We start from the raw sequence: 26,940 nt of genomic DNA on the forward strand, positions 1-26,940 counted from the left end.
CTCCTTAGGAGTGATTGGATGGACGAGATCAATCGCGATGGATGATCCAGATCAATGCGGGATGGGTATAAATACTTCGCATCACATGAGAACTCAAACCCTAACCGCCAACCCTTGTCAGAGAAGAAGAATCAGACGTTGGAGAAAGAGGCTGACCGCCAACTGCCGCCGCACCGGAGCCACCGCCGGCAACCAAAAAAGGTAAAAATTCTCCATACCTACTCGAAATTTGATTTCAAGCACCCTTGTGGCCAAATCGAAGTAAGAAGTACGATGAGTAAGATGAAAACTGCTTGTAAAGCTTGGCGGAGCCGTCGCGATTAAAATCCCAAAATTCCTCCGATGAACCCCTTCTTACTTCCCTTTCACGAAATTTTCTGGTTATTGTGTTCACTATCCTTTTCTGTGCAGGTTAGTTGAAGGAAAAATCTTAGTCGCGAAGGAGGACTGGTGGAGCCACTGCACCTAGAGGTTCCCCTGCTGGTAGGTTTGATTTTTGTGATTTTTCAGTCAATTGAGATCCCATAATGTATTTTTCTGTAGGGATACATACAAAATCGGCCAAAATTAGTCAAAACTGGCAAAAATTAGTCAGGTTAAGACAAACCCCCATCATGGGCGGCTGGGCCGACGTCGGAGCACGGCTGCACCACTGTGCCAGAACCCCAAAATTGGCCAGAATGAGTTTTGGATACCAATTTTAGATTTTGGTGTATTTTTAGATATGTGACGAATGTTTTGGATTCTGTAGAAAAATTTAAAAATTTCGGTACCCATTAAGAGATATGATAAACACCTCGACGTCTCGAAACACTTATTCGGGTAAGGATCTCTCACCCTATTCTCTATTACGATAAATTGAGGCTTAACAATGTGTAATTATGAAAAATTAAAAAAAATTTAAAAAAAATAATTACAGGTCACTAGTGAAACCGGAACCGGTTAGTTCACAATTGTCTTGATTTTATTTTTATTTTTATATACTAGTCTACTTGCTTAATTGATCTACCATATGATTAAAATTATTACTTTTAATCTTTTTTTATTTATTGATTGTTTGATTGTGATCTTTATCTAATTCATTAACTTAAAAATAAAGACCCCAATTACATTTTTTAATTGGTGAGGTATGAAATCGTACTGTTTGCTTAAATATCGTTTGATTAATATATAAATATATAATGAGATATTGGTATACATTTATTGGTTATTTATTAATAGAAACCTGTATGTGAAAGATTTAATGGGTACCCGGAGAAATGGCGGACAGGCCCGGTACATAGGAAATCCTACCATGAACGTTACCTTAGTCGGACGGGGTTGGGAAGTCCCTTACCAGAAAGGTTTGAAAGATATGGTTCACCCTCATACCAGACGGGGTATGTAACGGCCCCGAAAATTAAAAGGAAATGTATATATTTATTCTAAATATGGAAGCGAAATAAAATAGATTATGATTAACATCTCTTACACAATAATCAAAACGTGTTAAAGACATGAAAGAATAAACTAACTGAAAGAAATACTATGAATGAATACTATAAGGAAAACTAATAAATCTTTAGGCTTCTATTCGCTGTCTTCCTGCGGAACGGGCTCGGGAACCAAGTCCTCCTGATCTGAAATGGTTAAGTAAGAAATGAGCTACACTAGCCTAGTAAAGATGTCACACTATCTCACTGTTACAGTAATAAAGGTTGGTAGAAAATAAAAACGACCAATGGAGCGTAATTCATAACAAATTCATTTATCAATAATAAAATCCTTTATGGTCCACTTATCTCGGTGAGATTCATGAAAACAACTTATGAAAACAATAACATTATAAACATCACAAGATCATGCACACTCTGTAACATAACACACATCATACTTTTGTATTTCAATCATCATGCAACAAATTTCCTCTTTTATTAGTCTACTAGTATCCATGGGGATCCATAGGGGTCCCCGCTACACATGAACCATTCTCCTTAATTCTAGGGCCGTCCCCATACCCCGTCCGGTATGAGTACCAAAACCATAAACCTCAATACGCCGTTCGGTATGAGGGTGAAGCGGGTCGTCCCCATACCCTGTCTGGTATGAGCGCCAAAATATTTAAAGTCTCCATACCCCGTCTGATATGAGAGACCACGTTCCCAGTAGGGTTCCATATGGACCCATTCCGTCCACCATCTCCTAGGATATCTAGTGAGGCTGTCGACTTATTCACTTACAATTCACATACCTTTTCTATTATTTTCTTAGTTTTCTGTTTCTCTCATAATCATGAATATTTAAACCAGTAATGAGCATCCAACAATGCAGGCATATCATCGGATTTACAAAATCAAGCAGTAGTGAAGTAAACAGTAATTCATGCATTCAAAACCATAAAATAAATAGATCAGATACCATAATGCCTTTAAAACTGTAAAATAACTAAAACAGCAACTGACCGAAGATATATCAGATTCGAACTCCATTAACAACCTTAATCAATTATACATATCTATTAATTCATAAAATACATTTTTATCATTTATTAAGCTTTAATGCCATGATAGGATATAGGGTGAGAGATCTTTACTTATTTGGGAGTCTGAAATTGGGTTCTCACTGCACCTACGGGCAGTCCCTAAATTTCCTGAATTTTTTCTCCGAAAACTGAAACACACTTCCGGTACCTGCACATGACCATAAAAAACCCCAAATAAGACCCAGGGCCTTTTCGGCCAATTTTGGAATTCTGGCACGGCGGCTCAGTCGTGCTCCGGCGACGGCGCCGCCGCTCACAGCGGCGATCCGCCTCAGGTTGGTTGTTTCTGACCGTTTTCGGCCGAATTCAGCCAAACTTACATTGGTTCCTGTGATAAAGCACCCCTAGGGCCCTCGGTGTGCCAAACAATTCCAGAAAACTGAGACTTACCGGTGACGAAGCTCTCGGGTGCGGCGACTCCTCCGGTGCGAGTTGCGATTTGGTATTTTGTTCTGGTCAACCTGTAGAGAAAAGGACGATGGTCACAGTGGTGTAAAAATTACATCGAATGAGAACCGGGAAGGGCCTCATCGGAGGCAAAACTCAAGGAAACCCGCGGCGGCATTGTTGGACTTTGGCGGTGTTTTTCGGCCAATTGGCTAGTGGTTTGGCTCTGATTTGGCCACAGGGAGGTTTAGCATCGAAAAACAAGCAAAGAGGAGAAATTTTACCTCGTTTGGCGACCGGAAGGTGCTCCGGTGCGGCGGCGGTCGGTTCCTTCGGTGGCTAGGTTGTCTTCTTCGGTGAGGGTTCTGGCGGCTAGGGTTTGGGGTTGGGTGTAGATGAGATTATTTATAACCTTCCCCTTTTAATTTAAGTCGTCCATCATGATTTAATCTACGCCGTACGATCGTGATTAAATTAGAAATAAATCTGGGCAGTCCGTGCATGATCAAATCTGGACCGTCCGCACGCGTGAGATCTGGGCCGTCCATGCGTGCTTTTGATCTGGGCCGTCCGTGTGCACGGAAACGGATCTGGACCGTCCGATCGCGCGCACGCGGATCGCCATGTGTCTCCGTTCTGCGTGGATTCCTGCGTCAGCGTCCCTGCCATGCGGCATGTCCTGGTTGGCCGGGCTGCTGACCGGGTTGCTGACGTGGTGTAATTTTTCTAAATTGCATTTTGACATCTGGTTTTCGATTTTCTTTTCAAAAACACCAACAGAATCCAAATTTTCACTCATTTTTCCTAAAATCATTTCAATTAAATCCCAAAAATAATTTTACCCCATTTTATCATTATTATTATTTTTATTTCTATTAAATTAAATTAAAACCTTATAAATTAATTATTAAAATAAAATTAAATTAAACAAAATTCCAATAATAATAAAATAAAAAGTTTTGGGTGCTACAACTCTCCCCCCCTTAAAGAAATTTGGTCCCCCAAATTTGCCTCTTACTCTTGGTCGAACAAATGGGGATACTAGGCTCTAAAGTCTTATTCTAGCTCCTAGCTAGCCTCCCTTGGCAAGTGTTTCTGCCACACTACCTTTACAAATGATATTTTTCGGTTGCGGAGTATTCTGCCCTTTCGGTCCGTGATACCGACTGGTACTTCCTCATAAGATAAGTCCTCTTGGAGTGGAGGCAGTTCATGAGCCAAGACATGAGAGGGGTCCAGGTTGTACTTACGTAACATGGATACATGGAACACATTGTGGACCTTGGAGAGCTTTGGAGGCAGTGCTAGTCTGTAGGCGGTAGTACAAATCCTGTCTAAGACTTCAAATGGTCCAATAAATCGGGGGTTCAGTTTTCCCCTCCTTCCGAACCTACTAATTCCTTTGAAAAGAGTGACCTTAAGGAACATCCGGTCGCCTTGTTCAAACGCTAAATCTCTCGTCTGTGTGTACGCATAACTCTTATGCCTGTTCTGAGTCGTCTGAGTGTTCTTTCTGATTTTAACTATTATAGACGTGGTCTCCTCACCAACTCCGGGTCGAACAATTTTATGTCGCCCACTTCTTCCCAACAAATAGGCGATCTGCATGGACGCCCATATAACACCTCATACGGAGCCATGCCAATGCTCGCTTGGTAGCTGTTGTTGTAGGCAAATTCTATCAGGGGTAGATGGTCATCCCAATGGCCCCCAGAGTCAAGGACACAAACTCAGAGCATATCCTCAAGTATACGGATTGTCCTTTCTGATTGTCCATCAGTCTGAGGATGGAAGGCAGTATTGAGAGACAGCTTTGTTCCCATGGCTTGCTGAAAGCTACTCCAAAACCGAGAAGTGAACCTGGGGTCCCTGTCGGATACCACTGTCACTGGAACTCCATACAATCTGACTATTTCTCAGATATACATTCTTGCCAACTTGTCCAAGGGATCGGTTATCCTGATGGCTAAGAAGTGAAAAAACTTGGTAAGCCGGTCAACAATTACCCAGATGGCATCATATTCTAAATGTGCCTTGGGTAATCCCGTTACGAAATTCATAGTGATATGTTCCCATTTTCACTCTGGGATCGGTAAGGGCTGAAGTAACCCGCTTGAGCATTGATGCTCTGCCTTGACCTGCTGACATACCAAGCATTTAGATACAAAGTCAGCTATGTCTCTCTTCATCCCATTCCACCAAAATCGGGGTCGCATGCTTTGGTACATTTTGGTGCTTCCGGGATGCATAACAAACTTCGAGCTATGGGATTCTGTCATGATGTCTCTCTTTAACTCACTGTCGTCTGGGACACACACCCTGTCCTGGAATCAGAGTAACCCATCGGTAGAGATTTGGAATTCTGAACTCACTTCCTGTTCTGCATCATTCTTGCGGGCTACTAGGGCAGGGTCGACTGACTGGGCTTTCCTTATTCTCTGTATTAACTCGGGCTGAACGGTCAGACGGCCCAAACATGCGACTCTCATTACGTCCTGAAGTCGAACCTGTTGTGTGGCCCCAATTTGCCTGCGTTCTGAAACCATTAAATAGGCTAAGATACTTGCACTTTTCCTACTGAGGGCATCTGCCACCACGTTTCCCTTACTCGGATGATACAAGATATCACAATCATAGTCTTTAAGGAGTTTCATCCATCTTCTCTGATGTATGTTGAGATTCTTTTGAGTGAATATGTGTTTCAAACTCTTATGATCGGTATAGATCTAAAAGGTCTCTCCGTATAAATAATGGCGCCAAGTTTTCAAAGCGTGTATGATTGCGGCAAGTTCCAAGTCATGGGTGAGGTCGTTCTTCTCATGATTCTTTAACTGTCTGGACTCATAGGCTATGACCTTCCCATGCTACATCAGGACACAACCCAGGCCTAGATAGGTGGCATCACTATAAACTGTATATCCCCCGATCCACTCGGTAAAGCCAGTACGGGTGCAGTGGTCAGTTGCTCATTTAATTCTGAAAAACTTCTCTCACAGTCCTCATTCCACTCAAACTTGACATTCTTCTTTGTGAGTCGGGTTAGGGGAGTCGTTAGACTAGAGAATCCTTCGACGAACCTGCGGTAATAACCTATCATTTCCAGGAAGTTACGGATTTCCTTAACTAATGTCAACTTCTCCCAACCAAGTACTGCTTCAACCTTTTAGGGGTTCACTGATACTCCTTCCTTCGATATGATGTGTCCTAAGAAGGCGGTCTGCTCAAGTCAGAATCTACACTTACTTAACTTTGCATATAGCTTCTTTTTTCTGAGGACCTGTAAAACTTGGGCTAGATGGTGAGCATGCTCTTCTCTACTTTTTGAGTAGACTAAGATGTCATCGATGAACACAATAACAAATTGATCCAAGAAATCTCTGAATATCCTGTTTATCAGATCCATTAAGATGGTCGGGGCATTGGTTAGCCTAAATGGCATGACCAAGAACTCATAGTGTCCGTACCTGGTTTGAATGGCCGTTTTGGGGATGTCTTCTGTTCTTATTTTCACCTGATGGTAACCTAATCGCAGGTCTATTTTGGAGAAGACCTGCGCACCCTGTAGCTGATCGAAGAGGTCATCAATTCTGGGAAGGGGATATTTATTCTTAATTGTGATCTTGTTCAATCCTCTGTAATCAATACACAGTCCCAACGTTCTATCTCTCTTTATGGAAAAAGTGACTCCGGCACCCCAAGGAGACACATTATGTCTAATAAAAAAATTGTCTTGCAATTCAATGATCTGTTTCCTCAGCTCTTCCATCTCAACACGGCTCATGCAGTAAGGAGCAAGCGAAATGAGCTGGGTGCCTAGTTGGAGGTCTATAGTGAACTCAAGTTCCCTGTCCACTGGCAGTCCGCGTAGTTCATCCAGAAACACATATGGAAAGTCTCGGACTACCGGAATCTCTTGGATACAAATTTCCTTCTTGGGCTTGCCTAGTTAGAGAAAATAACAAGTTTAAAGTACTTAAAAATTAAGAAAAACTTGCCATCAAGGAATAACTACCAAATGATTTTATTAATTTGTAAATGGCTCCTCATTGGGAGGATTAAATACAACCTTCTTGTTAAAGCAATCTATAGTGGCATGATACGCCGCTAGCCAATTCATCCCTAAAATTATATCAAAATTTCCCGTGTCTAACCCTATTAGGTCTACACTCAGTTTCCTATTTGTTATCTCCACAACACAAGCCCTGTAGACAACTTTTTCTAATAGTGTTTCACCCCCAGCAGTAGACACAAATAACATTGAATCAAGTTTATCAGGTGATACATTAAGTTTGGATGCAAAAACATGTGAAACAAATGAATGCGATGCATGAGTATCAAATAAAACATGAGCAATATGGTTATAGATAGTGTACATACCCTGTACCACGTTCGGGTCGGCATCAGCATCCTGCTGTGTGAGGTTGTAAACCCTGCCCTGAAAAGGAGGTCTTCTTTGGTTCTGGTTCCTCGGACACTCTCTCGAATAGTGCTGGGCACTACCACATATGCGACAGGTGTTGTTGAGGCGATAGCATGGTCGGTCCCCATGATCCCTGCCGCAGTGCTGACAGATTTTATCACGTGCTGCCCCTGGAGCCTGAGGGGGAGCCTGGATCACCAGTTTGGGCCTCTTATTTTGTTGGACAGGCGCAGTAGGTGCTGGTCTGCGGGGTGGAGTTGAGGGTTTGTGACTCCCTACTAACTGAGAAAGGGTGTTGAAACTCCTTTCCATGATCTGCGCCTTTGCTAGAACGGCTGAATATATCTTGAGCTCTAGTACCAATAAGTACTGCTTGATCTCTAGGCGGAGGCCCCACTGGAACCTCCTAGCCTTCTTGCCCTCATCTATCAATGTCTCAGGGGAGTATCGGTCCAGCTCTAGGAACTTACGAGCATATTCCGATACCGTCATGTTTCCCTAGACCAGCTGGACAAACTCCATCTCTTTTAGATGTCGGGTGTGCTCGGGGAGGTACTCCGCATGAAAGGCTGCTAAGAACTGCTCCCAAGTGACTGGTGTAGGCAGGGTGGTCTGCTTGAGCTCCCACCAACGACCTGCTTCCCCCACCAGCATGTAGGAAGCAAGGGTAACCCTCTACTCGGGAACCACTCCTAATGTCTTGAAAGCCTTCTCGGTCTCCGCCAACCAGTACTAGGCATCTTTGAAAGAGGACTCCCCTGCAGAGGTGGAAGGGTTTAGTCTCCTGTACCTCTCTACATAGCCCGGGTCAATCAGGGAAGGAGCTGGGTCCCGTGGAAGAGGGACTGGGCGAGGCTGAGGATAGACTGGGGGGCCCTGTGGTGGCACCTGCTGATATAATGGGGGCACTGGATTGTACTGTGGCGGTGCCGGGCAGTACTTTGGCTGGGGCACCGGATTATACTATGGCGGTGGTGCCAGGGGGTACTGTGGAGGAGCAAGCTCGTGCCAGGGTGGCCGGGATCCGCTTGCTGTAGCGGTGGCTCAATCTGTGGTAGTGGGGGAGGGTCGAGTAACTCCCATCTCTCATCCCGGCTTTGCTGGGCAACAATGATCCATTCTAGCATCTCAAATATTCTGTCAACATCTTTCCGAAACGAATCATCCCAGGCTACTCGGTTTAGTGGGGGTCTTCCTCTCCTCATCTCTCTGCACCTGCATTTTATAAAGAATGGTTGAATAACGATTAATCGGTTGGTATTTCTCTAAATATTATTGTGTAAGGGACGAGTCCAAGGAACGCGGCTCTAATACCAACTGAAATGGCCCCGAAAATTAAAAGGAAATGTATATATTTATTCTAAGGGCGGAAGCGAAATAAAATATATTATGATTAACATCCCTTACACAATAATCAAAACGTATTAAAGACATGAAAGAATAAACTAACTAAAGGAAATACTATGAATGAATACTATAAGGAAAACTAATAAATCTTTAGGCTTCTATTCACCGCCTTCCTGCGGAACGGGCTCGGGAACCAAGTCATCCTGATCTGAAATGGTTAAGTAAGGAATGAGCTACACTAGCCCAGTAAAGATGTCACACTATCTCACTATCAGAGTAATAAAGGTTGGTAGAAAACAAAAATGATCAATGGAGTATAATTCATAACAAATTCATTTATCAATAATAAAACCCTTTGCGGTCCACTTACCTCGGTGAGATTCATGAAAACAACTTATGAAAACAATAACATTATAAACATCATAAGATCATGCACACTCTGTAACATAACACATATCATACTTTTATATTTCAATCATCATGCAACAAATTTTCTCTTTTATCAGCCTACTAGTATCCATGGGGATCCATAGGGGTCACCACTACACGTGAACCATTCTCCTTAATTCCAAGGCTGTCCCCATACCCCGTCCGGTATGAGTGCCAAAACCATAAACCTCAATACCCCGTCCGATATGAGGGTGAAGCGGGCCGTCCCCATACCCCGTCCGGTATGAGCGCCAAAATATTTAAAGTCTCCATACCCTGTCCGATATGAGAAACCACGTTCCCGGTAGGGTACCCTATGGATCCGGTCCGTCCACCATCTCCTAATGATATCTAGTGAGGCTGTCGACTTATTCACTTATCAATTCACATACATTTTCTATTCTTTTCTTAGTTTTCTGTTTCTCTCATAATCATGAATATTTAAACTAATAACGAACATCCAACAATGCAGGCATATCATCGGATTCACAAAATCAAGCAGTAGTGAAGTAAACAGTGATTCATGCATTCAAAACCATAAAATAAATAGATCAGACACCATAATGCCTTTAAAACTGTAAAATAACTAAAACAGCAACTGACCGAAGATATATCAGATTCGAACTCCATTAACAACCTTAATCAATTATACATATATATTAATTCATAAAATACCGCTTTATCATTTATTAAGCTTTAATGCTATGATAGGATATAGGGTGAGAGATCTTTAATTGTTTGGGAGTCTGAAATCGAGTTCTCACTACGCCTACGGGCAGTCCCTAGATTTCCTGAATTTTTTTCTGAAAACTGAAACACACTTCCAGTACCTGCACATGTCCCCAAGAAACCTCAAATCAGACCCAGGGCCTTTTCGGCAAATTTTAGAATTCCGGCACGGCGGCTCCGCTGTGCTCCGGCGACGGTGTCACCGCCCACGGAGACGATCCACCTCGGGTTGGCCGTTTTCGGCCAAACTTGCATTGGTTCCTGTGATAAAACACTCCTAGGGTCCTCGGTGGGCCAAAAAATTCTAAAAACCTGAGACTTACTGACGGCGAAGCTCTCAGGTGCGGCAGCTCCTCCAGCGCGAGTTGCGATTTAGTGTTTTGCTCCGGTCAACCTGTAGACAAAAGGACAGTGGTCACAGTGGTGTAAAAATTACATCGAAAGGAAATCGGGAAGGACCTCAGTGGAGGTAAAAATTGAGGAAATCCCCGGCGGCACCGCTGGACTTGAGCGGTATTTTTCGGCCAATTAGCCCGTGGTTTGGCTCCGATTTGGCCACAAAGAGGTTCAGCATCGAAAAACGAGCAAAGAGGAAAAATTTTACCTCGTTTGGCGGCCGAAAGGTGCTCCGGTGCGGCGGCGGGTGGCGGCGGTCGATTCCTTCGGTGGCTGGGTTGTCTTCTCTGGCGAGGATTCTGGTGGCTAGGGTTTGGGGTTGGGTGTAGATGAGATTATTTATAACATTTTTCCTTTTAATCTGAGCCGTCTATCACGATTTAATCTGGACCGTCCAATTGCGATTAAATTAGAAATAAATCTGGACCATCCATCGCGATGCGATCTGGGCCGTCCGTGCATGATCAAATCTATGTCGTCCGCACGCGTGAGATCTGGGCCGTCCGTGCTCGCGGGAATGGATCTGGGCCGTTTAATCGTGCGCACGCAGATTGCCACATGTCTCCGTCCCGCGTGGCTTCCCGCGTCAGCGTCCTTGCCACGCGGCATGTCCTGGTTGGCTAGGGCTGCTGACGTAGCGTAATTTTTCTAAATTGTATTTTGACCTCCGATTTTCGATTTTCTTTTCAAAAACACCCCCAGAATCCAAATTTTCACTTTTTTTTCCCAAAATCAATTTCAATTAAATTCCAAAAATAATTTTACCCCATTTTATCATTATTATTTTTTTTAATTTCTATTAAATTAAATTAAATTAAATTAAAACCTTATAAATTAATTATTAAAATAAAATAAAATCAAACAAAATTCTAATAATAATAAAATAAAAAGTTTTGGGTGTTACAGGGTATCGAGGCGATAGAATATTTTGCGCCCATTACTGGACGGGGTATGGACCCCCAAAGGTATTAGTAAGCAGGTAAGAAAGGAAAACTATTGTTTTTTGTCCTTTTATGCGTGAAAGTGAAAAATGGAATGAATATGGGTCTTCATAAGTTGTCTTTGAAAAACTTGTTATGGTAAGTATTAAACAAACGTCTTCAAGTTTAAAAATACTTAAATAAAGCAAGGGCTCCATTAGTTATTTTTCTGATTACTAATCTTCGATTTTTCGTATCTGTGATTAGTGTGATATTATTACTGCGCTAGTGTAGCTCACCATTTCATTAATTATTTCATATCAAGAGAATCAAAATCCAGATCCTAATCAGCAAGAGAGTTGTGAGTAGTTCATTATCCGGACTCCCTTGAAGTGCTAGTGAAGGTTATCCTAGGATGCTTAGTTATTCGCTCTTCGTTTTATTTCTTTAATTACTATGTCTTTTAAAATGGACATTTCTATAACCCTATTTGGGTATTTAAAATTATTGTGTAAGGAACATAAATTCTAACTATATTAATCGCTTTCACATTTAATTTATAAATTTATTTCAATTTAAGTTTCAGGTCTTTACAGTGTTCACCGTCCTTTTCTGTGCAGGTTAACTGAAGAAGGAACCCTAGCCGTGAAGAAGGACCAACGGAGCCACTGTACCCGGTGAACCCCCGCTAGTAGGTTCGGTGTTTTTTGTGATTTTTTGGCCAACTGAAGTCCCCTAATATATTTTTCTACAGGGATACGTGTAAAACCTGCTAAAACCGATCAAAATCGGTCTAGCCAAGGCGCACGACGACAGAGCATGGTGACGCCGTCGTGCTGAAACCCTAAATTTGGCTAGAAAGAGTTTTGGACACCAATTTTAGATTTTTGAGGTATTTTTAGGTATATGACGAGTGTTTTAAATTCCACAAAAAAAAAATCAGGGAATCTGGTACTCGTTAAGAGGTGTGATAAACAGTTCAATGTCCTGAAACACCAATCCGGGTAAGGATCCTTCACTTTATTCTCTATTATGGTAAATTGGGGTTTAACAATGTATAATTTTGTATTTTTGTAAAAATTTACAAAAACTTAAAAATAATTACATATCGCTAGTGGAGCTGGAACCTGTTAATTTATAATTGTCTTGATTTCCTGTACTGTCCTATTTGCTTAATTTTCATATAGTACATGCTTTTAATTTATAGTTTCAATGGTCTTGTTGACTTAGCTGGTCATTTTGGTTATATACTGTCGGCATGAATATAGTTTAATTGATCTGTAAATGTAATATAAGATATTAGTATGTATTTTGTTGGTTGTTTGTTGATGAAAATCTATATGTGAAAGACTTACTAGTTACCCAAGGAATGACGAACAGGCCCAGTATATAGGGAACCCTACCGTGAAAATTATCTCAGTTGGATGGGGTTGAGAAGTTCTTTACTAGAAAAGTTTTGGAGATATAGTTCACGCTCATACCGGACGAGGTATCGAGGCGATAGAATGTTTGGCGCCCATTACTAGACAGGGTATGAGGACGATCGGTTAATCATAAAATTAGATATTAGGTTCACGGGTAAGGGAGACCCCTAGGGGTATCAGTAAACATATAAGAAAGGAAAGTTATTGTCTCTTATTCTCATATGCGTGAAAGTAAAAAGTGATATTGATATGAGTTTTCATAGGTTATTTTTGAAAAATTCGTTACTGTAAGTATCAAACAAACATTTTCAAGTTTAAAGATATTTAAATAAAGCAAGAGCTCCATTAGTTATTTTTCTAATTTTTACCAATATTCAGTTTTTCGTATCTATGATTAATGTGATATTCTTACTGGGTTAGTGTAGCTCACCTTTTCATTAACTTCTTCATATCAAGAGGATCAAGATCCAAATTCCGATCAACAAGAGGGTTATGAGTAGTTCATCACCCGAACTCCCTTTAAGTGCTAATGAAGATTGTCCTAGTGCACTTTTGTATTCGATCTTCTTTTCATTTCTTTAATTACTATTTATTTTTTAAAAGAGACATTCTCGTAACTCAATTGTGCATTTTAAATTATTGTGTAAGAAATGTAAACTCTAACTCTATTAATCGCTTCTGCATTTAATTTTATAAATTCATCTCCATTTAAGTTCTTGGCTTTCCAGGGAGTGTTATGAATTAATTTGCTAATTAGAACATAATTAATTAGTTTATTAGTAGTTGAACTTCATAAATTAGAGTTTCTATATATTTTTTAGTTTCATAGTAGTTGTAGGTTATAAATTAGATTTATTATATTTGTTGATAGTTACAATTAATTTTACTAATTGTAATAGTGCATATAAATAGCCATGTACTTGAAACTTTTTTATAAAAACTATAATAGAAAAACTTGAGTCTTCTTATTAGTCTCTCTAGCATCTTTCTCCTATCTCCAACATCTGTGGTTAAAAAAGTTCACATTTTTCCCACTTCGTATAATATTATTACCTTCCAGATTCACCAAAACCTTAAACTTGCTCGCATACTCTACTTCGCAACTAAGTTCGGTAATATAAATAAGGAGAATGACGTTTTATACGGTCCCATCAACTTGACTTTCTCCAACTTTTCAAATAATAGTTATTTTATATTGAATTATACGATATCACAATTCTATCAAGATTTTGAAAGGAATTTCTAAGAAGTTTAAGAAACATGACTGCAATATTATGAATAAATTTAATTACCCTAAATTAGCTTGTTTTTTCAATGTCAAATTAGTTTATAAATTGGTTTGGTAGAAAAATAAATCATAGTAGTGCTTGTTTTAAAGTTATAAGTTAGCACTTTTTTAATAATTTAATGTTACATAAGCTATATGATTTTAACAATAAAAACACTTATTTATATGAAACTTATAAGTTGAATAAAATATTAAGCCAAAAATATTTTTAACTTTTTTTTAGTAACAACTTAAAAAAAAAAACCAAGTGAAGATTAAAATAACCTTTAGTAATTTTGGTAATTATATTCGTTAACAATTTATCTTTTTTTTTTTGGAAGATGATAAAATAAAAGTTTGTTTACTCAGAAGCTTTAACAAATTATTTTTTAAAACAGATATTGACTTATACACTATTGAAGAGTTTATAAATTTTATGAAAAAAAAAAAGTGAAATACTCTTTAAAATAATAATCACAGAAATATCTAAAATTATGAACGGAACCAATTTAAATTTTTCGTGAAGTTTTTGCTAATCAGTATTTGTTTTAACTGGAAAACAATGAGAATTCTGTATAAAATAAAATAAAAAATAAATTTATATAAAATTTGACATTAAATTAAAATAATATTTTTCAAATTATATAAACTTTAAAAGAATTTATAATATATTGTCCTACTTCTATATACATAAACATGTGTTAATTTCTTTATTCTTGTAACGCCCGAAAAATTTATTATTTTATTATTAAATATTTTTATTAAGTTAAAAAAAAAACGCCACGTCAGCAGCCACGTCAGCAGACCCAGTCAGCAGTCCTGGCCAACCAGGACTTGCCACGTGGTAAAACCACGTCGACCGGGGACGGGCCATGTTGGCGATCCGCGTACGCGCGATCGGACGACCCAGATCAAGCGTGCGCACGAACGGCCCAGATGCAATCGCACGGACGGCCCAGATTCAATCAAAAACGGACGGCCCAGATTAAAACAAAATGGATGGCTGAGATCAAAAGGCAAAAGGGTATAAATAGAACCCCCATACCTGACCACAAAAACCCTAGCCGCCTGCCCTCGCCGAAGAAGACGAACTAGACGCCGGAGAAGCCGACCGCCGCCACCCGCTGCCGCACCGGGGAGATTTTCGACCGCCGATCGAGGTAAATTTCATACCCCCGACTCGTTTTTCCACGCTGATTTCCCCTGTGGCCAAATCGGAGCAAAAATCCCGACCAAACGGCTGAAAAACACGGCCGAAACCCAGCGGCGCCGCCGCACCCCTCCTCGATTTTTGCCTCCGATGAGGCCCTTCCCGGCCTCCGTTTGATGCAATTTTTATGTCACCGTGATCACCATTCTTTTCTCTACAGGTTGATCGGAGCGAATCACCAAAACACGAACCTCACCGGAGAGCCGCCGCACCCGAGAGCACCGCCACAGGTAAGCTTCGGATTTTCCGTAATTTTTTGGCCCCCCGAGGGCCCTAGGGTTGTTTTATCGCAAGGACCGATGCAAGTGTGGCCGAATTTGGCCGGAAACGGCCGAAAATGGCCAACCCGAGGCGAATCGCCGTCGCCGGAGCACGGCGGAGCCGCCGTGCCGGAATTGCGATATTGGCCAAAAAGGGGCCCTGGGCCTAATTTGGGATTTTTTGGAACACGTGCAGGTACCAGTAGTGCGTTTCAGTTCCCCGAAAAAAATTCAGAGAAAATTAGGGATAGCCTGTAGGCGCACTGTGAAGCCGCATTCGGACCCCGAAACGAGTAAGGACCCCTCACTCTATTTCCTATCACGGTATTAAAGTTCAGAAATGATAAAACGGTATTTCTTAAATCAACGAATGTTTGAAATTGCTTAAGGTCGCTAATGGAGCCCAAGTCTAGTGTGTTTATCGGTTAACTGGTATTTGGCATATTTTACAGTTTTAAATGCAGTATGAGGTCTGATGTTTTCATTTCATTGTTTCGCGTGCATATTTTACTGTTTTATTGATTATGGGTTGAATGACTGAGAAACTGATGTTGTATGTTGTCTTATTTGGCATAAATTACTGTTTGCTTGTTTGTATGTAAATTGATGATGCTGACTGATGAAAAGGAGAATGAAAGATTATGTAAATTGATAATTGTATAATGTGGTCAGCCTGACTAGATATCCTGGGAGATGGTGGACGGACCAGGTCCATAGGGAACCCTACCGGGATGGTGGTCTCTCATACCGGACGGGGTATGGAGACCTTATGTGTTTTGGCGCCCATACCGGACGGGGTATGGGGACGGCCCGTTTCACCCTCATACCGGGCGGGGTAATGAGGTTTATAGTTTTGGCGCCCATGCCGGACGGAGTATGGGGACGGCCCTGGAATCTGGTTTCAAGTGTTAAAGGTTAACGGGTAGCGGGATCCCTATGGATCCCCATGGATACTAGTAAGCTGGTAAATGAGGAAAATATGTTGTGTAATGATTGAATTACAAAATGCGTGATAAGTATTATGTTATACAGTTTATATAATTTCATGATGATGATAATGTTATTGCTTTCGTATATTGTTTTATGAATTTCACCGAGGTGAGTGGATGGTAAAGGATTTATTATTGGCAAAAAGATTTGTTGTAAATTATGCTCTATTGGTCTTTTTTGTGTTTTCTACCCACCTTTACCTCCGTGACGGTGAGATATCGTGATGTCTTTACTGGGCTAGTGTAGCTCATTCCTTATTTAATCATTTCAGATCAGGAAGACATTGTTCCCGAGCCCGTTCCGCAGGAGGACGACGAAGGGGACGGCTAAAGACTACATAGCTATATTTATAGTTCTTATCTCGATTATCTCTTTTAGTTAGTTTGTAATTTCATGTTTTGAGTACGTTTTGGTTATTGTGTAAGGGATGTTAATTAAAATTTTGACTTCGCTTTCGTATTTGATATTTTTAATATACATTTCATTTTAAATTTCCGGGGCCGTTACAATTCTAGTATTCTTGATAATCTTTTTTTTCTCATATTTAAATTAAATGTAGATTTGCAAATGAATTTCATGTTATTTTTTAAATTTATGTTAAATATAGCACAAGTATTCTTTTTTTTTTTTTTTGAAAAATAAGACTCCTCCATTACTATTATTGAAAAGCAATGCACAATTACAATTTTTTCAGAAATATTGTTCCCACTTTCCTAACTAAGAGCCACAACAAATTTAAGCTATCAATTGCATATCCACATGCTTGTTTCCTTATTTGCCTTCTTTCTTTTATTCAGGTATATTTGCCTCAGTCATATCCCAAATATCAAATTAAATCAAATCTAATTGTACAAAAAATATGAATCAAACTCCAATTATCAGCTTTACAATAACAGTGTAACTATATATGATTTAGATGTTGATAATTATTATTATGGAGTTTTCTGAATTACTAATGATGTACAGATTCAGAGAATTAAAACCTTCTTTTAATTAATTAATTGAGATTTATAATTTATATATATATATAATTTATTAATTCAATTGTAGCATATTTCACAATAAAATAAATGGGAGAAAAAAAAAAAAAAAAAAAAGAAAAAGCAAAAACTATGAATTACAGTCGAATTCAAGAAATTGCAAAAACCACACTAAATAACAAAGATTTCAACCGTATTTACAGAAAAATTCAACTATTAAAACAAATCAAAAATCAAATTCAACTCAAAAGAGGAGTACCATTACAATTCACATTTCGATTATGATCGCGATCGCCATCTCCATCTTCATGATCATCAGAATCCTCATCATCACCGCACTCGTATACAGATCCAACAAGCAGTAACTGATCGGCCAAGTATCTCTGCAGTAACCCTACCTCTCTCTCCCCGTCGCAGCAGCATCCCTCCTCGCATCGCCGCAGCCGCTCGTCGTCATCTCCGGACTCGCGAGGGAAAATTACGGCGGCGGCGGTCGGTTTCCTCCTCCTCCTCCGGCAGCCGCAGAGACGGATGAAGAGTTCCGCGGCGCAAAGGAGAGGGAAGATGGCGCAGAGGAAGGGGATGAGGAAAGGGGAGCAGAGGAGGAGGAAGAGGCAGCGAGTCCGGCGCGTGTGGAGCCAGGAGGATGCGGCTAGCATGATGCGGCTAGGCATGAACACAGAGGAAGAGGATGGAGAGGTTGATTGACGACGATCGGATTCATTGCGCTGCGGAGACGGTGGCGGAGGGCTTAGGAGCGGGGGTGATGATTGCGTGGTTGTGGCTGCAGTTGATTTATGGTGTGGAAGAACAGCTTGAGCACATGAGGAGTGGTTATTTTTATACATGGTAACCATGCGAGTCGCAGTTTGAATATATATATTTTTTTATATTTGATTTGATTTGATTTGTTGGATGGAGTTGTTTCTTTTCTCGTTTAAACGCTGGTTTTACTTTTAGCACCACACTATAAAGGCGACTCCTATTTCGGACATGAAACATATTTTTAAATTTAACTTTCTGAATTAAATTCGTATAATATATATGTTTGTAGGTGAATAAAATAGTTAAGAAAGAAGAACAAATATGGGGATGATTTTAGTTTTTATTTTTGTAAATACTCTACTATATATTTTTATTGATGAATACATCAATGAATAAATGTTTAAAGGTTTTAATTTAAAATTAAATTATATAAAAATACATTAAATAAAGCTTTAATTTTTCACTAGTATTTAGATCTTTAATAAGTTTTTTTCAAGAAAGATCTTCTAAAAATTTTAAAGTCATTAATTAAAGTAAAAAAAAAATATTGATAAGTCATAATTTTAAAGAAATATGTTAATTAGTTGTAAGTATATAAAGTTGTTATTTAAAATATTTAGAGGTTTTTTAAATTTATAATTATAATTATAAATTTATTATGAGTTCCTCGACTCATTTATTTTAAAATTTAATTTATTAATATATTAATAACATTATATATATTAAATTATATGCGCTTAAATTTTATTAACTTGGTATTTCCAAAGGAAAATTATAAAAGAACAAGATGAGAGGGAGGGGTCTTGTCAAATTTCAATTACGAAACACTTATTATTTTAAAATTATTAAACAATTTTAAAAATAAAAAAAATTCCATAATATATCCAGTAAAAAGTTTATTCCTTTGTATTTTTGATCGGATAGAGATTAAATTCTGTGTTATTTTTCACATGCTTTTTTAATATGTCAACAACACGACGAAATAATATTTTCAAAATCATAATTATTAAGGAAGAAAGAAATATCATTCTCATGTTATAATGATTATAATAATTTAAATTAAATATTATAAACAATTTGGGCCGGGCCATATTTAGATTTAAGTATAACATACCCACTACGGCCCATGTAATAATTTGGTAACTATTGTAAATTTATCATGGATTAGTTATATATTTCCTTCTTGATTGATCACAATGAAAATAATATACCATTACTTCAGTAAAATATATAATTAACAGTTTGTGTTTTTCTAAATTTCAAGGGTATAAATAGAATTACGTAAATAATTAAAATTTTAAAAAATATATACAATTTAAACATATTTTATTCTTTACTCTGAAATTATTTTTAAATTATAAAAAATATCATGATTAACTCTGTTAAGTTAATTATTTTTAAATTATTAAAACTGCAAAACAATTGATGCGAGATTTTGAGGAAGCATTTTCCATATGGTGACATGTCAACGTCAGATTGGTTATTATTTTTATACCATATATTTCTATTTTTATTTTTTTATTTGGATTCATCTTACAAAAGCCAAGCCCCCTCTCTCCCCTTACATTTCACACGCGCACACACACAGGAGCCCCCTTTCAGCTGACTTATAAACGTAAAAAAAGAAAGAGAACAAGAAAAACAGCAGTCTGGCTCCATCCTTCTCACAAAGCATTTTGCAAATTGCAGACATCAGAAATTTGATAAGAAAATCTCCAGAAAAATTAAGTAATAAATCAACGAATTAAAAAAATAAATAATCTCCATCTGAGCTCCAAAAATCTTCTCTGCTTGGTTTTTGTACTCGGCTACTGCTCATCTCTCTCCACGGCGATGTCCTCCACCGTTCGATTCCTCTCCATCTTCCTCCTCGTCTCTCTTTTATTCTCACTCGGCATTGCCTCAGAATCCGATCACAAGGTAACTGCTGTAACCTTAATTCGTTTTACAGATCTTGATTTGGATCTCCGATGCTCGCCGTTGATTTCTCACTTAGAGGTCGGGAAAAGGATTAGAGGAGCTATAATGTTTTTTGGGAATTGGTGTGGGTTAGATCTCGTTCCTCTAGCGTATGATTAACCCGGTGTGTGTTTATGAAAGAAGAAAATGAATTTGTGGAAAAATGTGGCGTAGCGGCCCGTCAGAAATGAGTTGGATAGGGTTAGGTTTCCCATACGTTTCGTCCATGCAAATTGCTTATTAGGTAATAGGAACTTTTGGGGAAGCGTTCAATTAGATCTTGGCGCGAGAGTTTAGTGGGGCTTAGATAGCGCTTAACTTAATAAAACTCCTGCAATACTGTGTTAAGATGGTGCTGGCCATGAGTTTTGATTTCCTTTCCGAGCCTTTAGATGTGGAAGTTGGTTTGGCTTGCCATGCGGATTGCAATTTTCTTCTCTTAGAAGTGGGATCTAATATAATCTATAACATCATGTACTCATCAGGTTAGGCCCATTTTTTACTTTACTTTGACTCGGTACTGTGCTTAATACCAGAATTCATTGATTTCCTGGGCGGTCTTGAGTTGTTCATCAGATCTTCTGAATTATTTGTTTGATTACCCCCTATCGCCATATTGGATAATTTAGCCTTTACTTTTCTTGTTTAATCATTATTCATTAGGTTAATTTCATTGTATGCTTTAGAAATACTGATATACCAGTCTTTCTTTATGCTGAGTACATGTAAAATGGAATATAAAATGTTTTTGTTTGTATTCTTTCCAATTTATGATTTATGTAATTTTACACTGAACCAGATTTAATCTTGGAATTTACTGTAAGGTTTTTGTCAATGTTCTGTTGCTGTAGACTCTTTAGTGGGCACTTGGATCTATGTAGTTTTTTTTTTCCTATGGTTTCTACTGTAATTTTTCTTTTTGAATTTGATTTTCCTGGTCTAGTATATTAATTAGTGGTTTAGATGGCCAATAATGACTCTCTCTTTTTTCTTTCTCTCTATATCTGTCTCTCTATATCTTTTCTCTTTGCATCCTCTTCCCTTTTGTAAGGAAGGTCAGATCGACTAAGATTAAAATTGGTGGTTAGCAAGAAATTCTAAATTTCTTTTCTGAAAAAAAAAAATATCATCTATTCACAAATACTAAGGGGATGCAATCCGTATATAAAATTTATATGTCAAGAAAAATATCCATAAGGTCCCCAAGATCTTCACAGGAATAAACACTGATAGAAAATCTTAGGATTTAGAATCAAGTATCTTTGAATTCATCAAAATTAGATTTATTTCCTTCAGAAGCTCTCCTATTTCTTTTCCCCCAAATAACCCAAAATATAGCCAAAGGAATAAGATTTGAAGACCTCTTTTCCCTAAAGGCCCCATTCCATACCCAAATTTCATCTCACATAAAACCAGCCATCACCAAATTGATACCCAACAGCTCATAGGCTAAGGTCCACAAATGGTAGGCAAAAGGACACAACAATAAGATATGGTTACATGACTCAGCATCTCACTTGCAGAGGTAGCAGCTATTTACCAATATTCTTCTCTTCCTAATCAGCTTATCCAAGGTTAAGATGCGCACTCTCTAGCCAGAATTGGAATTTGTGGAACTTCATCTGTATTCTTCATTAATCACAACTTAGACATTCTTCACTTAAACTGTGGTTCAGATTACCTATTTTGGTCCCGATCTTTGAGAAAGTCTCTGTTGTGAGTATCTACTGTGGTTGTAATTAGAATATGCATTAAGATACTATCTATTTGATTCTTTTCATCACCATCTGTTTGCAAAATAAAAAATATTCAGATGTGTATCTTCTGAATTTTCTCAATCTTCTTGGTTTCGTTGCAGTATTTGGCAGATGATCAGGTGATCCTGTGGGTTAACAAAGTTGGCCCTTATAATAACCCACAAGAAACATACAACTATTATAGCCTTCCGTTCTGTCACCCCTCTGGCAATGCAGCTCACAGATGGGGTGGCCTTGGAGAGGTTCTGGGTGGAAATGAGCTTATTGACGGCCAAATTGATATCAAGTTTAAAAGTATGTGTATTTCATATTAGATTCATTTCATTGAGCATGGCAAAAACTAAAATCTATATTTTTTGACAATTCTATTTGACAGAAAATGTGGAACGGAGTACCATCTGTGACCTGAAACTTGATGCAGCAATGGTCAAGCAATTCAAGGAAGCCGTAGAGAATTCTTATTGGTTTGAGTTCTTTATAGGTATGTTCTTGATAATAGTGCCATCACTATTCTGAGGTTAATTCTGTTTATTCGATCTTTTGATTTGGGTTCTGGTTTTATGTCTAGTATATTTTCTTACGTCTTGACTCTGTTGTTGTAACCTTTCTACATTTTGTTTCGGGGCCTCTCATTCAATGCTAATCCAGATGATTTGCCTCTCTGGGGTATGTATCTTTTGTTAGTTAAGGTTTTTTTTTTTTTCTTCCCTGAACTTTTTGCAGCATTATTTTATGTGTTTTGGAACCATTGTAATTTGTTATTTAATCTTGTTTACCTTTAGGTTTCGTTGGTGAATACCACCCTGATAGAAGCAATGATAACATGCATTTGCTTTATACTAACAAGAATATTGTTATCAAATACAATGGGGATAAGGTCAGCATTAGATACGTTATTTACTGATTCCTTGAAACCTTTTCCTTGACATGTTATTCATAGCTTCCTCCTCTGGCAGATTATTCATGTTAATCTCACTCAAGAGAGCCCTAAACCCTTGGAAGAAGGAAGGTTGTTAGACATGACATATTCTGTAAAATGGATTGAGACGAATGTTACTTTTGCTCGTCGTTTTGATGTTTACCTTGACTACCCCTTCTTTGAGCACCAGGTATTTCACTGATGCATATTGCATGTTCTGTTTGTTATTTATTATTTCCTCAGACTTATAACATTAGAACCGATGCACAAGAAAGCATTGATGTAGAAAATGTGTTACTGCTATTTTTTGTTAAGCTGGCTTGTAAATCACATATATTTTTTGCAGATCCATTGGTTCTCCATTTTCAATTCTTTTATGATGGTTATCTTTCTTACTGGGCTGGTGTCCATGATTTTGATGAGAACCCTTAGAAATGACTATGCCAAATATGCTCGGGAAGATGATGATTTGGAGACTCTGGTAACACGATCTAACTGTAACATGTGCATTCTTTGATGTGTCAGTTAGTAATGTCTGTTTTATTACCTTGCGACTGGCATAATGATCTTCAAATGTTGTTAGGAAAGGGATGTAAGTGAAGAATCTGGTTGGAAACTTGTTCATGGGGATGTTTTCCGGCCTCCGCAGAACTTAGTTTTACTTTCAGCTGTTGTTGGTACTGGTGCTCAGCTAGCAATGCTTGTTTTGCTGGTTGTCCTTTTTGCAATCTTTGGCACACTGTACATAGGGTATGCTGAAAATTCTCCAAATTCCTTAGGATTGTTCCTCTTTTAAAAAATAATGCCCTGTTGCTAAGATTATATTCCCAGTTTTTTTATTGGAGGATTCATTTGGTTTGCTTTTCTTTGCAAACAATTAAATTTTTTCCAGCAGCAATTTCTTTCTGTAGATTCCTATTTCGGTTTAATATTTCCATTAAATTGTGATTTTTTTCGTAACTTACTAGTAAGCTGTCCTAGTTACTTTGTTATTCTAATATACATGCATTGATATCATGGCTCAGGAGAGGTGCAATTGTCACGACTTTTATAGTATGTTATGCTCTTACCTCGTTCATTTCAGGCTACGTGAGTGGTGGCATGTACTCACGAAATGGTGGTACGTAACTTTATCGAAAACTTTCCGATCTTGCTTTCTTCCTTCATGACGAAGTTTTTCTTTTACTCACCAGAGATCTGGTGTGTCAGTTCATTTTCTGTTGCCTTTACAGCCTGTATTTACTGAATGCTTATGTTTAATGTTTAATCCTCTTGTCAGGAAAGAATTGGATAAAATCAATGATCCTTACAGCTTCCCTTTTCCCATTTATGTGCTTTGGGATTGGATTCATTTTGAACACTATTGCTATATTCTATGGGTCCCTAGCTGCTATTCCATTTGGCACGATGGTTGTTGTTTTTGTCATTTGGGCTTTCATCTCTTTCCCTCTGGCATTTCTTGGCACTGTTATTGGTAGGAACTGGAGTGGTGCTCCCAATAATCCCTGTCGTGTAAAGACCATTCCTCGTCCAATCCCCGAGAAAAAATGGTATCTCACCCCATCCGTGGTGTCTCTTATGGGAGGATTGCTGCCATTTGGCAGCATCTTCATTGAGATGTATTTTGTTTTCACATCATTCTGGAATTACAAGGTATGTTTTACCTAGTACCTTACTTTTAGGTTTGTTTCTTAGGCATTCAGTGTCACTAAAAACCATGAATTGTTGTTCCACATGGAGATTGCAGATGACATAGAACATTTATTTATTTTTTTTTTAAATAAACATAGAACATTTATAGTTATAACAAATTGTAATTTTGGATTTCTTTGCTTTAGGATATGAGATTGTTGCACAGGAAGATTGTTGCTTTGGCAGGAGAGGACCTTTTATTTTCTCTTTCTAGAAAATCTTTTATTCTCATTTGCTACCATGCAAATGTAGAATTTGTTTCTTCAAAGCTTCATGAAGTAGTTTTTTTTTTTTGGTGAAACTGTCTTCCAATAAGTCTTGGAATTCTGTGGCAATCTCATATTATTATGTCATAGCACTTGGAATGCCTGAAAAGCTGTCAAGAAATTGCTTCAAAGTTATTATGGAGTTCCTAATTATAATTATTATCATAAAAGATGGGCTAGTTTGGTCCATCTTTGGAAGTCATTGACGCTTGTTGCTTGTTCATTAATGAGGCTTGATATCCCAATCTTGCATAGGAGTCATGCTCGTTAATAGTTGTTGCTTTTGCACCGTTTATTTTCTATTACAATGTTCTGTAAATAACAATATGTACATTTAGCATGTGCGCGGCTTTACCTTAGTTCCTTGATTATATTTCTCTCCCATGAAGAACATGCTGGATTTTGCATAATTTGATATCATCATCATGCTTGTGTCCAACTAATAGCTGCCTTCTCTTATTTGTGCTTGACAGGTGTACTACGTCTATGGTTTCATGTTGCTTGTTTTTGTGATTCTGATAATTGTCACAGTATGTGTGACAATAGTGGGGACCTATTTCTTGCTGAATGCCGAAAACTATCATTGGCAATGGACTTCCTTCTTTTCTGCTGCTTCCACCGCTTTCTATGTGTACTTGTACTCGATATATTACTATCATGTGAAGACCAAGATGTCAGGCTTTTTCCAGATTAGCTTTTATTTTGGATACACATTGATGCTATGTCTCGGTTTAGGAATACTTTGTGGTAAGTTTCTGCTTCTTATCATTGTGACACAGACACATCTTTGTTGTTGCGGTGCCTCAGCTGAGGAAACTAAAAACCGTGTGTCTTTTCCTATACAATGTCAATTGGATTTCTATATGTTCTCAGTCTTCTAAAATAGGTGTTTTTTCACTTTCCTTCATAATTTCAGGAGCAGTTGGATATCTGGGCTCCAACTTATTTGTTAGGAGGATCTACAGAAACATCAAGTGCGATTAATCACAGATTGACCCTGTTAGCATCAGGCAAAGTATCATATCACGGTTACAAAGGAATGGGGTGATTGAGAGGTAAATCTTCTAATCAAATATTGAATTGAAGAGGGAACAGAGTTTTTGTCTTCTTTTTTTACTTTTTTTATAATTTGAACTGTAGCGACAACAGCAGTTGATGTGGGATTCTGTTTTTGGGTAGATGTATATTTTTCGGTCAGCTGAACAATGCTGTCAATACATGCCTTCTCCCTTCCAACAATGTTGAAGTCAGGGAGATTCTTTTTAGGCCTATAAAATATGTATTGTCATACAGTGTTTTTGTTTTCTTTCTTTGCAATTTTCTAATTAAATTAGACAGACTTAATTGCCTCCAGTTACTAGATACGAGAAAAAGTTCTTTAATTGATTACTGACACTGGCCTAGGAGGTGGATATTTTTTGGTAGTAGTTTACTTGATTTTTTTTTTTTTTTTCCTTGTCGTTTTTTTTGTTGCAATTTAAAACTTTAGTATTTTTTATAGTTTATTTTTTTTTTATTTTTTTTGTCTTGTTATTCAAAATTATTATTTTTTTTGTTTTTATAATCTATTTTTAGTTTGTTTTTATCTTTTTAATTTCAAAAAATATTATTGTTTAGAAGTTTAGACAGCATCATTTTCTTCAAAAAAAAAAAAAAAAAAAACAAACAATTTATTAAGAGGATAAAACAGTTAAATTGTTGAGTAAAACAGTTATATATATATATATATATATATTTACTATTGGAATTTAAAATTTGGATCAGTTAGATTTATAGAAAAAATTGAAAAGAAAGTTTTTGGATTTAATATTTAGATATAAGAATTTCAGTAATAAATAAAATATTTTAAAATAATGATTGAAAAAGAAAAACTTTCTTGCTCACCGTCAAAGTCAAGTTAGTTGCTTGTATTAAGCTCTCTCTATTCTTTCTGTGCCTGCCTTTAACGTGTCGTGTGTGTGTGTGGGGTGGGGGAAGATCCTCTCTTTTTTTTTGGATAAAGCCTTTGCCACTAAACTAAGATTATATTTTCTTTATACGTAAAAATCTTTTAGTGAAGCCACATCCGTACTGTTTTGTAAATCCAATTCTTAAATCTTCTTCTAATGTTCTCTTTTTTAATGATTATGATAATTTCACTACAATATTGAAAAGTTAAAATAAAAAGTAAATTCTAATTATTAAACTCTTTACTAACTACCAACTAAAATAAATTAATAAAGGACTAACAATATTGTCTGGTTTTACTTAAAATTATGAATTCATCTTTTTATAATTGTATTATAAATTAATAATTATTAAT

At 37.8% G+C, this 26,940-nt stretch overlaps 2 protein-coding genes across 2 annotated transcripts; one reads left to right on the forward strand and one right to left on the reverse strand.

Annotated features, from left to right (window-relative positions):
- Nucleotides 1–17,428: 17,428 nt before the first annotated feature.
- Nucleotides 17,429–18,174, reverse strand: LOC110821521 (uncharacterized). The gene has a single exon (XM_022051389.2). It carries the CDS (start codon nt 18,135–18,137, stop codon nt 17,520–17,522), a length of 618 nt encoding a protein of 205 aa, XP_021907081.2. The 5' UTR covers nt 18,138–18,174; the 3' UTR covers nt 17,429–17,519.
- Nucleotides 18,175–19,603: 1,429 nt separating this feature from the next.
- On the forward strand, nt 19,604–25,991 carry LOC110821513 (transmembrane 9 superfamily member 1-like). The gene is made up of 12 exons (XM_022051378.2): nt 19,604–19,965; nt 21,863–22,055; nt 22,138–22,242; nt 22,410–22,427; nt 22,544–22,638; nt 22,718–22,870; nt 23,027–23,161; nt 23,264–23,430; nt 23,706–23,800; nt 23,960–24,333; nt 25,112–25,385; nt 25,555–25,991. The coding sequence occupies exons 1-12, from the start codon at nt 19,879–19,881 to the stop codon at nt 25,620–25,622; spliced, it is 1,764 nt and encodes a 587-aa protein (XP_021907070.2). The 5' UTR covers nt 19,604–19,878; the 3' UTR covers nt 25,623–25,991.
- The last annotated feature ends 949 nt before the right edge of the window (nt 25,992–26,940 follow it).

Source organism: Carica papaya, chromosome 1 (assembly GCF_054855325.1).
Source record: "Carica papaya isolate Zhongbai chromosome 1, ASM5485532v1, whole genome shotgun sequence".
NCBI lineage: Eukaryota > Viridiplantae > Streptophyta > Magnoliopsida > Brassicales > Caricaceae > Carica > Carica papaya.